General features: G+C 38.8%; 1 protein-coding gene across 3 annotated transcripts in view; it reads right to left on the bottom strand.

The window, feature by feature from the left end:
- Positions 1-15,269, bottom strand: part of cand1 (cullin-associated and neddylation-dissociated 1) — a 36,347-nt gene that overhangs the window by 12,732 nt on the left and 8,346 nt on the right. The window contains exons 1-7 of one of the 3 annotated variants that reach the window (XM_063057795.1): positions 13,481-13,618; positions 11,715-11,856; positions 9,381-9,535; positions 4,856-4,979; positions 658-914; positions 471-576; positions 67-215 (exon numbers count right to left, since the gene is read on the bottom strand). In XM_063057795.1, coding sequence (XP_062913865.1) covers positions 67-215; positions 471-576; positions 658-914; positions 4,856-4,979; positions 9,381-9,465 — 721 coding nt within the window. In that variant the 5' untranslated portion in view covers positions 9,466-9,535; positions 11,715-11,856; positions 13,481-13,618. Of the gene's footprint in view, positions 1-66; positions 216-470; positions 577-657; positions 915-4,855; positions 4,980-9,380; positions 9,536-11,714; positions 11,857-13,480; positions 13,625-15,269 lie in introns of those variants that run through there. The other 2 variants (XM_063057793.1, XM_063057794.1) reach the window with 2 other exon arrangements.

Genomic DNA, 15,269 nt, shown 5'->3' with positions numbered 1-15,269 from the left:
AATGCCAAATACATCATCCAATTTTAATGTGGAAAGATAGAACATTTGTATCAGTTTTACTTTAACCTTGATCATCATCATCTCCACCTTCGGACTCCATTGCCGCATCATCTTCGTCATCATCGTCGTCATAATTGTAATTGGGGTCATAAGTCAAGTACCTCAGGCATATGTTAATAATGGTGGTGACATGAAGAAAAACTTCCTTTGGGCACCTAAGAAACATGAGCATTAAAATAATGTTTAATGTTAAAATTAAGTCAGCGATTTTAAACCTATCCAACATCTAAATCACAAAACCACTTATGAAGAAAGCTGCATTTTACTTTCTATCTAAAGGGCAAATCAAACATAAGCTCTACTTACAACAATGAAACAAGTTGTATACCATCACCACACTAAGGCAGCAATTTACTTCAGTGTGATGGTAGCATTTTATTATAATTCCAAGTTACCAATTAACATCTTACCTTCTCACAAAAGACTCAAAAGCTTGAATGCAGTATTCTCTCAGCTCATCATCTTCAACACTGCAGAATTTAACAACTAATGGAATGATTTTTTCCAAATATTCTCCTAAAGAGAACACAAAGTTTCAAATATTCTCGCAAACAATGACTTTCGCTAACTACTATAAGTTTTGCATATTCGTGTTACCTATTCGGTGTCCTGCCTGTCTGCTAATAGCAGCAATGCACTGAATATAGGTCCTGGTTGTAGACATAGATTCGTTTTTAGCAAGTTCTGTCAACAAATGCTCAATCAGGTCAACAAAGACCAAGTTTCCACAGCTCATAACGAGGTGACCAAGGGCTATAATCGTTCTCTTCCGCACAGCAAGCCGAGGACTGGTAAGCTGGGGAAGAAGGCAGTTCAAAATTGATGGATGGAAATTAACCAGCAGACCTCCTTGCCTAGAAAAGATAGAAGATTCCAGTTACAGTTCAACCAAAAATAGTTACTTTTCATCAACCTATCTGAAGTGCTCTTTCAATTCAGGAATCGCCAGACATCCCAAGTAACAGTACAAAGTGCAAGAAACAAAGCACATTTATATTTTAATGGTTTTCATAAAGTCATGTTTGTTTTAAAAATAAACTTTGATATTTCTCATCCATTTTCATAATGGAACTACAAGACATATTTGCTTCAAACCAAATCAGGGTTTCTATTCTGTACATTAGAAAAAACATGGGACGAAATAAGACAGACAAATTCAACTGATTAATAAACAGTACATTGTTTACATGTTATTCAATATTTACCACTTCTGTTCTTTTATTTTAAATAAATACTGCTGGAAAACAGTTGGAAAATGATTGGATATCTTTGAGCTGGAGTATCTTTCAGTTCCGCTTACTTGAAGTTAAAAAAAAGTTTTCCACTATACTTTCATTTAAGATTTCACAGATTATCAGTCTATAAAAAAAAAATTCATAAAGGGCATTTTAATTTACTATGTATTAACTTCTTCTATTTAGTGTACCGAAATTTTAAGTTTTTATTGCATCGTATCAAACATGGCCTGACAATAGTTTTCAACCATTTTTTGAAATGATCTAACAAAGCAAGGTTTAACCCTCTATACTGAAGTTAAGGGATATTCAAAAATAATTTTTAAAAAACTGGAGTTGGAATTCTGAAACAAAAAACGGAAAACGTGGTAAACATCAATGGAAACTGAAACAGGTAATGTTTCAGATCAATGACCAAACTGGAACCCAGTTCAGATGAACTGTTTTCTTCAGAAAACATGAAAACTGTTACTCTTCACAGTTGTTGCCTGATATTTGCTTGTTTCTAGTATTCTCTGTTGCTGTTAAGGATTATATGTTGATTCTGCAGTACGCGACTAGTATAAAATTCGTAGACAGAATTGTACCAATCTGTTTAATTAAAAAAGATGGGTAAAATGCAGAAACATACTCCCTACATCAGCTGGATTTTAGCTACTCTGGTGTCAATTTTTGAAATTAAATCACATTGCTCCTTTCTGCTGTATCTGGTCTTTGAGCTTAGTTGTAATACTGACTCAATGGGCTAAACAGTGCTAGTTACGGCCAGTGGTTCCAGAAAGAACTGCCAGCATTCAGCGGTACTTAGTCTCATACTTCAGCTGACCCTGTTGCAAGTTTGTGACTTACAGAGAAACATATTACCCATCTAACCTTCCACGTGGTAGTCAACGGTACAGTACAAACTTGCAAGAGTTGCAAGTGCTACAAAAGGATCTGTCCAACATGACAGCAGAATCACAGACCATTTAGGTCAGTAGGAAATATCAGCTTGGATAATGATGAAACGATATTTTTTAGCTACTGAATAGGAAGGACAAGGGTGGCAAGGTGAGAACCTGAGATGTCGAGAGTGAGGAAATTTAATCAAGAAAAAGGTTAAGTACGTAAAGCTTAGGAACAGAATCAAAGCGAGCCCTCAGGTATTATACAAATACCAGAAAAGAACGCAAGAGGGAATTAGGAAACCAGGAGGGGACATGAAAAATCCTTGGCAAGTGGAATTAAAGAGAATCCCAAGGCATTCTATACATACATCAAGAGCAAAAAGATAACTAGAGAGGGTAGGATCACCCGCGGATAAAGGGGAGAACATTTGCTTGGATGCAGGGGATGTGGGTGAGGTCTTTAGTGACTACTCTACATCAGTACTTACCAAGGAGGACACGGCAGATAGGGAGTTCAGTGTTGCGTGTATTGATGCGTTAAGGCACTTTGAGTTAAAGGAGGAGGTAGTGTTAGATCTCTCAAAGAGAACTGAAGTGGATAAGTCCCCAGGGTCTGATGGTACACATTCCGAGTTATCAAACAAGAGGAGACTGCTAGAGCCTTGACCAATATCTTCGTGTCCTCTCCAGCCATATGCAAGGTCCCAGAGGACTGGCAAGTAGCTAATGTTGTTCCATTATTCAAGGAGAGAACCAGAGATAATCCTGGAAACTATAGGCCAGTCAGTCCCACACCAGTGGCAGGGAAGTTACCGGAGAGAACTCTTAGGGATGGAATTTATGAGCATTTGGAAAAACATGGCTTAGTTAGTGAGAGCCAGTATGGCTTTGTGCAGGGCAAGTCGTGTCTTACTAACAATTGAGTTTTTTTTGACAAGGCAAGGAGGCTGATTGATGAAAGTAGAGTTGGGTATGTTGTTTAAAGGATTTTAATAAGCCATTTGACAAGGTCCCTCATGGAAGGTTTATCTGGAAGAATAAGATGCATAGGATCCATGATGAATTGGTCATTTGGATTCAAAACTGGCTTGTCCGTAGAAGACATAAAAGATGATAGCGGTCAAACAGACTTAATCTAGCTGGAAGTCTGTGATTAGTACTGTTCTGCAGGGATCTGTATTGGCGCCTCTGCTGTTTGTCATGTATATAAATGACCTGGATGAAAATGTAGATATTAAGTTTGCAGATGATACTAAAATTGGTGTAATGGATAGCGTAGAAGACTGGGGAAAAAAAAAATCACCAGGATATAGATCAGTTTCAGATGCGGACAGAGAAATGGCAGGTGTTTAACTTAGCCCAATGTGAAGTGTTGCACCTTCGTAGGACAAATGCAAAGAGACAGCGCACTGTTACGGGCAAGATCCTTAAGTTTTGTTGAGCAGAGAGATCTTGGGGTAGAAGTTCGTAGCTCCCTAAAAGTGGCTACACAGGTTGATAGGGTGGTTGAGAAGACACATGGCATGTTTGCTTTTATCAATTGAGACGTTGATTTCAGAAGTCAGGTTGCAGCTTTATAAAACTTAAATTAGGCCGCATCTGGAGTTTTGTGTACAATTCTGCTCACCCCATTATTGGAAGGATGTTGCTGCTTTGGTCAGGGTGCAGAAGAGGTTTATCAGGATGCTGCCTAGATTAGAAGGCATATGCTATCACGAGAGGCTAAATAAACTTGGGTTGTTTTCTCTTGAGCAGCTGAGGGAAGATCTGATAGATCTGATAAGATTATGAGAAGCATAATGTAGATGGAGTAAACAGGCAATATATTTTTCTTTTTTCAAAGGTTGTAATGTCTAATACCAGAAGGCATGCATTGAAGTTGAGAGTGAGTAATTTCAAAGGAGATGCGAGGGGTGGATGTCAGAATGCGCAGCCTGGGATTGTGGTGATAGACAGAAACATTAGAGACGTTGAAGACAGACACATTATTGTGAGACAAATGTAAGTATATGGATATAGTTTAGGCACAGGAGGTTAGTTTAGTTAGCCCTTTGATTATTAATTTAATTGGTTTAGTACAACACTGTGGGTTGAAGGGCCTCTTCTTTGTTCAAAGTGTCTCTGAAGTGCCAAGCATTAAAAAAAATTGCTTTGACATGAGATGAGTATCTATCATCTGTTTTGCCTTGGATGAAAGGCTGCAATGGTGTTGCAGGAACAGTGCTTCACAATTACACTGCCCAATACATACTCACTGCTGAGATCTCCCTTCATCTCATAACCCAACATGCAAGTGTGGAAGGGCAGCAATTCTGGCGCTTTGTGTCAAGCCAGTTAATTGTGGATGATGATTCTAGGAAGAAACCCAAGTTCAGAATTATCTATGCTATTTAAATTTGCTAATCTATACTTCAAAATGGCTACCCTCTTGCAGTACCTATTAATCTTAACCTTTACAGCAGGTTCCCATTAGAGCATTGTTACGGTAAATTTCCAAAGCAAAATCCATTTTCTTTTTTACCCTCAAGTAACTTTACACATTCTTTAAAATGACTTTCTTAAGCAGTTTATGAACACCAGTGGTGTTATCTCTAGAAATGACTAAAGTTTATTTCTTTATTACAGAGCTTTACAAAGTATGGATTTTCAACCGACATCCAAAGATAAAATTACCTGCTTAGCATATCTGCCATGATATCCAGAGCTTCCAACTGAACAGAGACATCTTCCTGTTTGGCAATAGCATTAGTGAGACGTCCTGTGATCTTTTTACAAACATTAGCTGCCAAAGCAGATCCTGGAAAATAAATACACATTCCCAAACAGCTCTCACATGAATAATGTGAATGAACTTCAGTGTTGCCAGTGTTCTATGTAACATAGGAATTTGTGTCAGTCATATGATACCACTACTTGGAATACATTTTCTAAAACCACATTTGAAATCTGGTTTTCCAGCCAGCAACAAACCTAACATTACTTATTACTTCAAATGCATAAGCAAATAACCAAGTTCTTTGGTCAAATATGAAATTTTTTAAATAAAAATAATAAGGCAGCATAGCAGCATAATGGTTAGCACAACATTTTACAGTACCAGCGACCCGGGTTCAATTCCTGCTGCCTGAAAGGAGTTTCTACATTTTCTCCGTGACCTTGTGGGTTTCTTCCTGGTGCTATGGTTTCCTCTCACAGTCCAAAGACGTACCAGTTGGTAGGTTAATTGGTCATTGTAGATTGTCCTGTGAATAGGCTGGGATTAAATTGGGGTGGCTTGAAGGGACAGAAGGGCCTATTCCGTGCTGTACCTCAGTAAATAAATAAAAGCATCATTAGAAAAAGCAAAGAGCAAAATGCATAAAGAATTTTAAAAAATGGACCTTGTCTGAAATGTTAGGACTACTTAAAATAATTTCTTACAATAAGATTAACTTTGTCACATGTATATTCAAACATAGTGAAATGTGTAATCTGCAGCAACAACCAACATAATCTGAAAATATCTTAAGTGTTGCTACGCTTCCAGCGTCAACATAAGTTGCCCACAATTTACTAATCTGTATGTCTTTGGAACATGGGAGGAAACTGGAGCACTTGGAGCATGCGGTGACGGAGAGAACATACAAACTCTTTACTGATAGCAGCAGCAACTAAACTGCTGAATGCAATGAGTTTGTATGTTATGGTGCATGATAGAATTATTCATCACTGAACTTAACTTTCCAATATCACCTCTAACAACTGACCCACTTCTAAACTATTTATCCACATTATTCATGTAATAATTGTCAATATTATGAGGTCTGTTGCATGAACACATTTATCTACCCTCATATTCATCAGTACTTTTGCTTAAGTAAAATTTAACAATCAGCTTGAAGGGTTGATTTAAAATAATGGAGTTAAGTATGTAAATTTGTACTGGAGATCTTTTGAAGTAGATTAGGAATCATGCTTTCATTCAAACAGAAGTGGAAAGAGAACTTGGTTCCCTTAAAGGCTGTGAATGCTGGATCAACTATTAGAATGGTATACAAATTGGTTCCCAAGTAAATGGAGTTTAGATATAAATTAGGTGCAACACAAGACAATGACAAAATAGCTTAAAAGAATGGAATAATAAAGTTCATATCTTTAAAAAAATTATGTTCTTCTGACAATAAGTTTATGAGAATTATATCTATTATCAGATGAATCAGATAAAGATATATTGCTTAGATGTATAAATTTCCCCTAGATCAAAGGAGGTATTAAACCCAGTCAGGCCAGATAAATAAGGAGAATTTACTCAGTAGCATTTCTACTGTCAGTAATTCATCAATACAAGGTTCCAGGAACCTAAAAGCATTCTCCCAGAAAAACATGAAGCAAACAATTGAACTTCCAGCACACAGGAACTCAAGATCAGAGGTGGGCTACTTGCCAAGATAGTCAAACCTTTCAATGACAAACTAGCTGAGCTGTTACTTACCTAGCTTTGCCTAATATCCCTTAAAAGCTTAACTTAATAAAAATCCATCACTCAAAATAACACTAACTTAGTATCTATTATCATTTGATGAACAGCTGCAAATGTTTTCAAAGCTTTGCACATCAAAGTGTTTACTCACTTCACTCTTCTAAAGCCCAGCCATATTTTATTGTTGCAAGAAAAAGTTTGCAATTACCTGGCTTTCTGCATTAATTACTCAGAAAATATAGTCTGATCTTCATCTAAGTCACAATAACAGACAAACACAAGACGCCAAACAATTGTATGCCTCGTCAATACTGAGTACATCATTTAAACAATCACAGTCTAGGTTCAAAAAAGTATGAGAGCCTCTGGGGTAATGCCTTCTACAAAAGCTATTTGGATTCAATGAACACACATCAAAGTTGCTGGTGAACGCAGCAGGCCAGGCAGCATCTCCAGGAAGTGGTACTGTCCATCCCTCCCCCTCCTGTCTTCTCCTATCACTTTGGATCTCCCCTTCCCCCACCCACTTTCAAATCTCTTAATAGCTCTTCCTTCAGTTAGTCCTGACGCAGGGTCTCGGCCCGAAACGTCGACTGTACCTCTTCCTAGAGATGCTGCCTGGCCTGCTGCGTTCACCAGCAACTTTGATGTGTGTTGTTTGAATTTCCAGCATCTGTAGAATTCCTCGTGTTTGGATTCAATGAGATAAGATTGGAGGTGTGGGTTGCAGAGGTGCCCTGCCCTATAAAAAAAAGACAAAGTCAGGTTACTGACAGAGCCCACTCTTCTCAAGAAAGATCTGTTTATGTGCATGATGCTTCAATCAAAACAACTTTCAGAGGACCTTAGAAGAATTGTAGAGATGCATGAAGCTGGGAAAGGCTACAACAGTATTTCTAAAGAGCTGAGTGTTCATCAGTCCACAATAAGAGAAATTGTCTACAAATGGAGGAAATTCAGTACTGTTTCTACTCCTCCTCGGAGTGGGAGTCCTGCCAAGATTAGACCAAGAGCACAATGTGCGATGCTGAAGGAAGTGAAGAAGAAACCAAGGACCTGCAGAAATCTCTAGAACTTGCTAAAGTCTCTGTTCATGTTTCCACTACAATAAAAATAAGAATGATATTCATGGAAGGACACCATGGAGAAAACCACAGCTCTCCAAAAACAAACATTGCTGCACATCTCAAGTTTGCAAAAGACTTCCTGGATGCTCCACAACATTTCTGGAACAATGTTCTGTGGCCAGGTGAGACAAAAGTTGAACTTTTTGACAGAAATGCATACTGCTATATTTGGCGGAAAAAGGGCACCACACACCAACACCAAAACCTCATCCCAACAGTGAAACATCATGGAAGGAGCATCAAGGTTCGGGGCTGCTTTGCTGCCTCAGGGCCTGGACAGCTTGAAATCATTGAGGGAACAATGAATTCCAAGACATTTTACAGGAGAATGTCAGGGTAGCAGTCATGAAGCTTAATAGAAGTTGGATGACGGAACAAGACAATGATCTGAAACACAAGAATAAATCAATAACAGAATGGTTTAAAAAGAGAATTTTTTTGTTCTGGAATGGTCAAGTCAGGAGTCCAGACCTTAACCCAATTGAGATGCCATGGTATGATCTGAAGAGGGCTGTTCATGCAAGGTATCCCAGAAATAATGATGAACTGAAACAGTTTGGTATGGAGGGATGGTCTAAAATTCCAACTTGCTGATGTGCAAGTCTGATCAACAGCTACAGAAAACATTTTGTGAAGGTTATTGCTGCTGAAGGTGCTACCAGTTATTAAATACAAGGGTTCACATACTTTTTCCAGCCTAGACTGTGAATGATTAAAAAATATGTTCAAGACAGACATGAAAAGAACAACTGTTTGTGTGTTATTAGCTTAAGCAGATTGCATTTTCCTATTATTGTGACTTAAGATGAAGATCAGACCACATTTTACGAGTAATTAATGCAGAAAAACAAGTAATTGCAAAGGGTTTACAAAGTTTTCTTGCATCTGTATGTTAGGATCCCTATTCCCAAACTCTCCAGTTTGTGAAAAGAGGAGGGTTCATGTGTCTCAAAAACATTCCCAACCATTAGCATGGGATTTTGACATCTTCAATTGCTTCGGTGGCACTGTAGCTTAGCAGTTATAGCACCAGCTCCGTGTTTTCAATTCCGCCACTGACTGTAAGAGTTTGTACGTACTCCTGTTAACCAAGTGGACTACCTCCAGATGCTCCTCCCACATTCCAAAGTCATATGGTTTTGTAGGTAAATTCGTCACGTGGGTGTAATTGGGTGGCACAGGCTTGTTGGGTTGGAAGTGCTTGTTAATGTGCTGCATCTCTAAACTAAACAGATGATATTCTAATATTGATCATCCATTATGATCTGAAGGGTTGAATCGGCTAGCAGTGGCAAATTATAATTTTAACCATTTTATGACAATTAACTCCACTAATTATTTCTATATCCATATTTAAATATTACCAAGACTAACATTAAAATAGCTTCTCCCCCCACTATCGGGCTTTGAATTTAAAAAAGAATGTTATTCACTCAGTAGTTTACACAGATCTGGGTGATCAGTGATGCAAGTGCTAACGTAATCCAAAGTGGTGATGATTTCCGCAAGTGAAGGTGTAGGTATCGTTCATTCCTGGGAAGGATGGTAACCTTAAGACTTGTTGATGAGGAATTCAAATGAAGAGTTCCGGATCATTTGAGTACAAGCTTACCACTAGAGGCTGGAGGCAACTCTCCGATCACCGTTTTCAGTCCAATACTGGAAATATCTCGTAGTTGTTCCTTATCTGACAGCATATTGGTACACAAGGTATCCACAATTGTTTCCACCTGATATTCCTTTACTTTGCTGACCAATGGGCCAAGACTAAAGGACAAATATTTAATTAGAAATTAAATAGAAAAATAGATTGGAACATACTCAAAAGCATATTTTGATACAAAAATAACCTATGTACGTCATATTTAATGATATTAAATGCAAAATTTTCTCTTTTAAAATAAACTCATCAAAATTTTAAAAGCTGCAGATGCTGTAAATATGATATAAAAATGCTGGAAATGCTTAACAAATTTAAAAATCCTTCCTCAAAACTGGAAAGGGATAAATTAAGTTAGTTTTAAATTATTTTGCAACTAAATAGTAACTTGTTTCCTCCTTTCGACAAAGGCTCTGTAATTTAAAATGTTAACATTTTCTCTTTTCAGATGCTGCCTTGATGCATATTTCCAGCATTGTTTTTGTTTGTTCTGTTCTTTCCACCAACTTTTAAACAATTTAACACAATTGTTTTTCTTGTGAGAACAATGTGATTACTACTGCTAATACTAAATTAAAAGATTTGTAAAGTAAAAATTACACTTGTTTCAATGACTATAAAAGTCTCGTCAAAACACAGCCAGTAGTAAATCATTAAATAATAAATCAATGAATTCTCTTATTCCCAAAATTTTGTCTATTAATGCAAGAGTTAAGATTACTGATTTGGAGCAAGCAGTCACAAAGAATGCACTATGGTTTGATACATAAAACAACCATCTGTGATATACAACATGATTTAAATTTACAGATTGCCAAAAGATAATAAGTGAAATGTACTTGCACACATGAAGAGCAAGAAGACATACTGAACTAAATATATTGGGATTGATTCCACAAGTTCTGTGGTTCTGAGCAACAATACAAAATTCTGGGGGAACTTAGCAGATCAAGCAGCATCTGTGGAGGGAAATGAAATTGGAAGTTCCAAGCTGAGACCATTCACCTGGGCTGGAAAGGAAGGAGGAAGAAACCAGAATAAAATGTGGCGGGGGGGAGGGGGGGAGGGTTGAAGGCACATGGGTGAGAAAGGGAATGTGAGAAGCTAGAAGGTGATAGGTGGAAGAGGTAAAGGGTTGAAGAAGGAATAAAGGGAAAGAAGTGGGGGATCAGAAGGTAGGGCAGGGGAAGAGACAGGGTAAAAGGGCCACTAGAATAAGGGGGAATAAATGGGATGAGGAGGCATGGCTGGGGGAAAATAGGAGAGTGGTTACTGGAACTTAGAAAAATCAATTTGCATGCTGTCAGGCTGAATAAAGATGGAATACGAGGTGCTGCTCCTCCAACCTACCTCACTGGTAGGTCAAGGAATTTGCGGACAGGCATGTCAGTGTAGGAACGGCAAGAGGAACCGAAATGGGTGACCACCAGGGGATCACAGCTGTAGCAATGGACAGAGTATATCTGCTTGACTATGGTTCTGAACTGAAAGTAGACTTCCAAGTGCATTGTCAAATGCAGAAGCCTGGGATTTCAGACTCCATGGACTGCATCCTCTCTAGCCACAGGGAGGTCCCAGAGGTCTGGAAAGTAGCCAATGATGTTTCGTTGCTTAAAGAAAATAGGGATAATTCAGGAAATTACAGGCCAAAGAGCCTGACTTCAATGATAGGGAACGGCTTGGAGAAAATTTTTAAGGATATGATTTACTCATATTTGGAAGAATATGGACTAATTGGGGTCAGTTAGCACGGCTTTGTATTTTTTGAGATGACCAAAATGAATGATAAGGTAGAAAAGTGATTGTTGTATACATAGATTTCAGTATGATGTTTGACAACGATCCTCAGGGTAAGTTGATCCGGAAGATGCATACGATCCATGGTGAATTGGTAGTTTGGATCCAGAAGTGACTTGCTGATAAAAGACAGGAGGATAGTGGTGAAGGTGTTATCCTGACTGGAGGTCTGTTACCAGAGGTGCACCACAGGATCAGTGCTGGGACACCTACTGCTTATGACGTAAATAAGTGGAATGGATGAAAATCTAGATGAGCTGGTAAATTTGCAGACAAACACAAAAAGTGGTCGAGTTGCAGACAGTGAAGAAGATCGTCAAAGGAAGCAAATGGATACAGTTATGGGTGGGAAAATGTCAGATCGGAGTTTAATCTGGTTAAGTGCAAGATGTGGCACTTAGGGCAATCAAATAAATAATCGCCAAAATATATTTAAAAATAATTAACAGCAGCACCATTGACAGCAGTGGGATCCAAATCCATACTTGCCTGAAAATTACAACACAAGCAGACAGAGTGGTAAAAGTTGTGCATGGTACGCTTGCCTTTACCACGAGGAGCACAGCGTATAACAGTTACAGAGTAGTATGTGCAGTTCTAGTTCAGTCCAGGAAGTTAAAGACCAAAGAGCCTGACATCAATGGTAGGGAAGCAATGGAAGAACATGGTTAATTAGGGTCAATCAACACAGATTCTTGGGGCAAGTCATGGCTTACAAAGTTGATTATTTGAGGGGGTGGGGGGGGAGGGATCGTCGACTCAGGCCTAAGAGGCCAGCATCGGGCATTTTCATGCCTTACAGGGCACAGGACGAAAGACTGTGTGGCGCGCCACTCCTCACACATAGAGCAATGTGTGGTTAAGTACCTTGCTCAATGACATAACACGCTGCCTCAGCTAAGGCTCGAACTGGTGACCTTCAGATCACCAGACGAATGCCTTAACCACTTGGCCACATGCCCATTGCCAAGTGAGGAGGTGACCATTGCAGAAAGGATGTGGAAGCCTTGGAAAGGGTTCAGAAGAGACTGCCAGGATTAGAGGGCATTAGCTTTAAAGAGATTGGACAAATTTGATCATTTCTTTTTTTCTGGAGTTTAAGGCTGCTTCCAATATGCTTTAAGGGTAATAATTTGAAAATAGTAATATGTTGTGCACTAAAATCTTCATGCCAAACTCTGGTTATTTTGCCAATGGCCTTAAGTTGGTATTAAGATATCTGCTTTCTGTTTCTATACAATTACTATGTAGTTAGGCCTTTTTAATGGCTTGGTACAAATATTCCGTTAGTAATAAAGTGGGTCCAATAAAAACTGCAAGTAGAGATTAGGATGTAAGGAAATATTATCAATATATATCCACAAAAATAGAACATCGTGAAATATGTCTTAATAAAATTGCTTAAGACAATATAAAAATATGGACACTTCAGAAAAATTAATTCTTCCAGCTAAATATGATGGCTAGTTATTTAGTTTTGATCCTTCCCATAATATTAGAGATCCTAATGCTATAAGTTTCAAAATTATTCTGGAATTACTCAGTCTTATCGGAAAGAATCAGGATCAGTTGTTTGTGGGATAAGCATACACAAGTAATAGAGCCGGATAAAATACCTACTAATGGCACAGAAGAATGCACCCACTCCTCAACACCATCATCTAGCATTTAAAGTTGAGTAACCTCAGGCACCCGATTGCAGAAATGAATAGCAAGCCTTCTTGAGCTGAGCCCAAACAAAACATAAAACTATTCAGTGATGATTTATTCAATAACACCCATTCCCAGGACACAAACTAACAAAGAAATAGCTGCATAACTCAAGTCCTGGCAGAAATTTGCCTAAACTGAGGACTGCAATTCTAGGTAAGGGTATAGGTCATACACACCCCATCGTAATAGTATGGCATATTGGAAAGGGAACTGGTTTATTATTGTCATATGTGCCCAGGTACAGTAAAAAGCTTGCTTTGCATACTGTTTATACAAATCAATTCATTAAACTGTGCTTTGAGGTAGTACAATGTAAAACAAGAACAGAATGCAGAATAAAATGTAACAGCCACAAATAAAGTGCAGGAAAGTAATAACTTGCCAAATCATTATATGGTAGACTAAGGTCCAGAATCCATTGTATCATACCAGATATTATATGAAGACCTCACAGGAAATACTTCTAAATAACCAACTATTCAAGCAAGTATAAAATAATGATTCATGCAACTTTGTTTTCTGAATTGAGAATGATCTTTTACCATTTAACAGCAAGATTCTGTACTTCACCATTCTTGTCTTCCAGTAACTTCAAGATCATTTTGACCACTTTTCGTTCACTGTCATCATCTAATTTAATGGAATCTTTTTGCAATTCTGTCATCAAATCATTGGTTGCCATGAATCTAAAAATCATACAAATAAAACACAATTACATGTTTAATTTTCTATTAACACTGACTACAAATACCATGGCAAATTTGAATATTGCACATTTTTCATTGACTAGCAAACAGCAGCTAAAATGCATTTGTAATGGTGTTTCAGCTGCTTTAAATTTTAGAACAAATAAACCTCCTGTGAGAACGCATTAAGGAACTGATGACCGTCGATTCATATGGGAGAATGAGGTGGAGACAGACAGGAGCTATAGGGAAGTAGTCACCCTTAGATTGCACAGGACAGGTAACTAGGTGAATGTCAGGACAAAGAGGGGAAATGCACAGCCAGTGCAGAGTACACCTGTAACATTGAATCAAATTTGCAAGTTTGGTGAGTGAGATAGAAAACATTGGCTGTGAATAAGTATATTTACCAACAGTAAAAACTTGATCAAACATTCATGTTCCCCAAGTTACTGAAACTACAAGCAGAATATTCAACAAAACATACTTAGTTAACATACATTCCCCTCAATAATAGTTATAGAACTTTGGATACTAATGAGGGGAATGACCTACCAGGAGGGAGCAAGTGACTGGGTCTCTGGTACCGTGGCTCAGAGAAACAGAGGTGAAAAGGACTGTAGTGTTGATAGGAGATTCCTTAGTCAGAGGAACTGAAACAAGCTTCAGTGGACGCATGAAAGGCACCCGGATAGTATTCTGCCTCGCTGGTGCCAGGATCAGGAAGGTCTCAGATCGGGTCCAAGATATTCTCAAGGCGAGGGTGAGCAGCCAGAAGTCTTGATGCATATTGGCACCAGTGAAAGGTGAGGAGGTCCTGAAAACAGAAAGTTGAGAAACAGGACCTCCAGGGTAGTAAACCTGGATTGCTGCCTATGCCACATGGCAGAGAGGCAAGACTAGAATGAATTGGCAGGTGAATGCATGGCTGGGGAACTGGTGCAGGGGGCAGGAGTTCATCATTGGGATCTCTTCTGTGAATTTGAATTAATTTAAATCTGACATCCATCCCACAAAGTGATTGGAGTAAAACTCTTTGCCTTATGACTCTGCTGCAATATACTGACATGTGAATTTAAAAGTTTAATGGCTTGTAGAAAGAAGCTGTCCTGTAGACTATTGGTTCTGGGTTTAATGCTGCGGTAGCATTTGCCAGGGTGACTGGTGTCCCTGATGATCTTTCAGGCCTTCGTTCTGCATGTCCACAGATGCACTGGGCTGCCCGTACCACTTTCTGCAGTGCCCAGCGATCAAGGTTGGTGCAGTTCCCATACCAGGCGGTGATACAGTCAGTCGGTATGCTCTCAGTGGTGCACCTGTAGATGGTATGAGAATTATGAGAATTTGGGAGCCCTGCCAAACTTCAGTTGCCTGAGGTAGAAAAGACGCTGTTGTGCTTTTTTTTTTGCTACAAAACCTGTGTACACAGTCCAAGTGAGATCTTCGGTAGTGTGTATACCAAAGAACTTTAAACTATTCACCCTCTCTTGCTGGGGAAGGTACGAGCTGTACAAAAGGGACAGGTTACACCTGAACCCAAGGGCGTCTAATACCCTTTCAGGTCAGTTGGCTAAAGTTGTTTGGGTGGGTTTAAACTAATTTGACAAGGGGATGGGAACCGGAGAGATAGCGCTGAAGATGAGAT

Source organism: Mobula hypostoma, chromosome 9 (genome assembly GCF_963921235.1).
Source record: "Mobula hypostoma chromosome 9, sMobHyp1.1, whole genome shotgun sequence".
NCBI lineage: Eukaryota > Metazoa > Chordata > Chondrichthyes > Myliobatiformes > Myliobatidae > Mobula > Mobula hypostoma.
The sequence above is the reverse complement of the archived record's forward strand: the minus strand, read 5'-3'. Positions and strand labels throughout refer to the sequence as shown.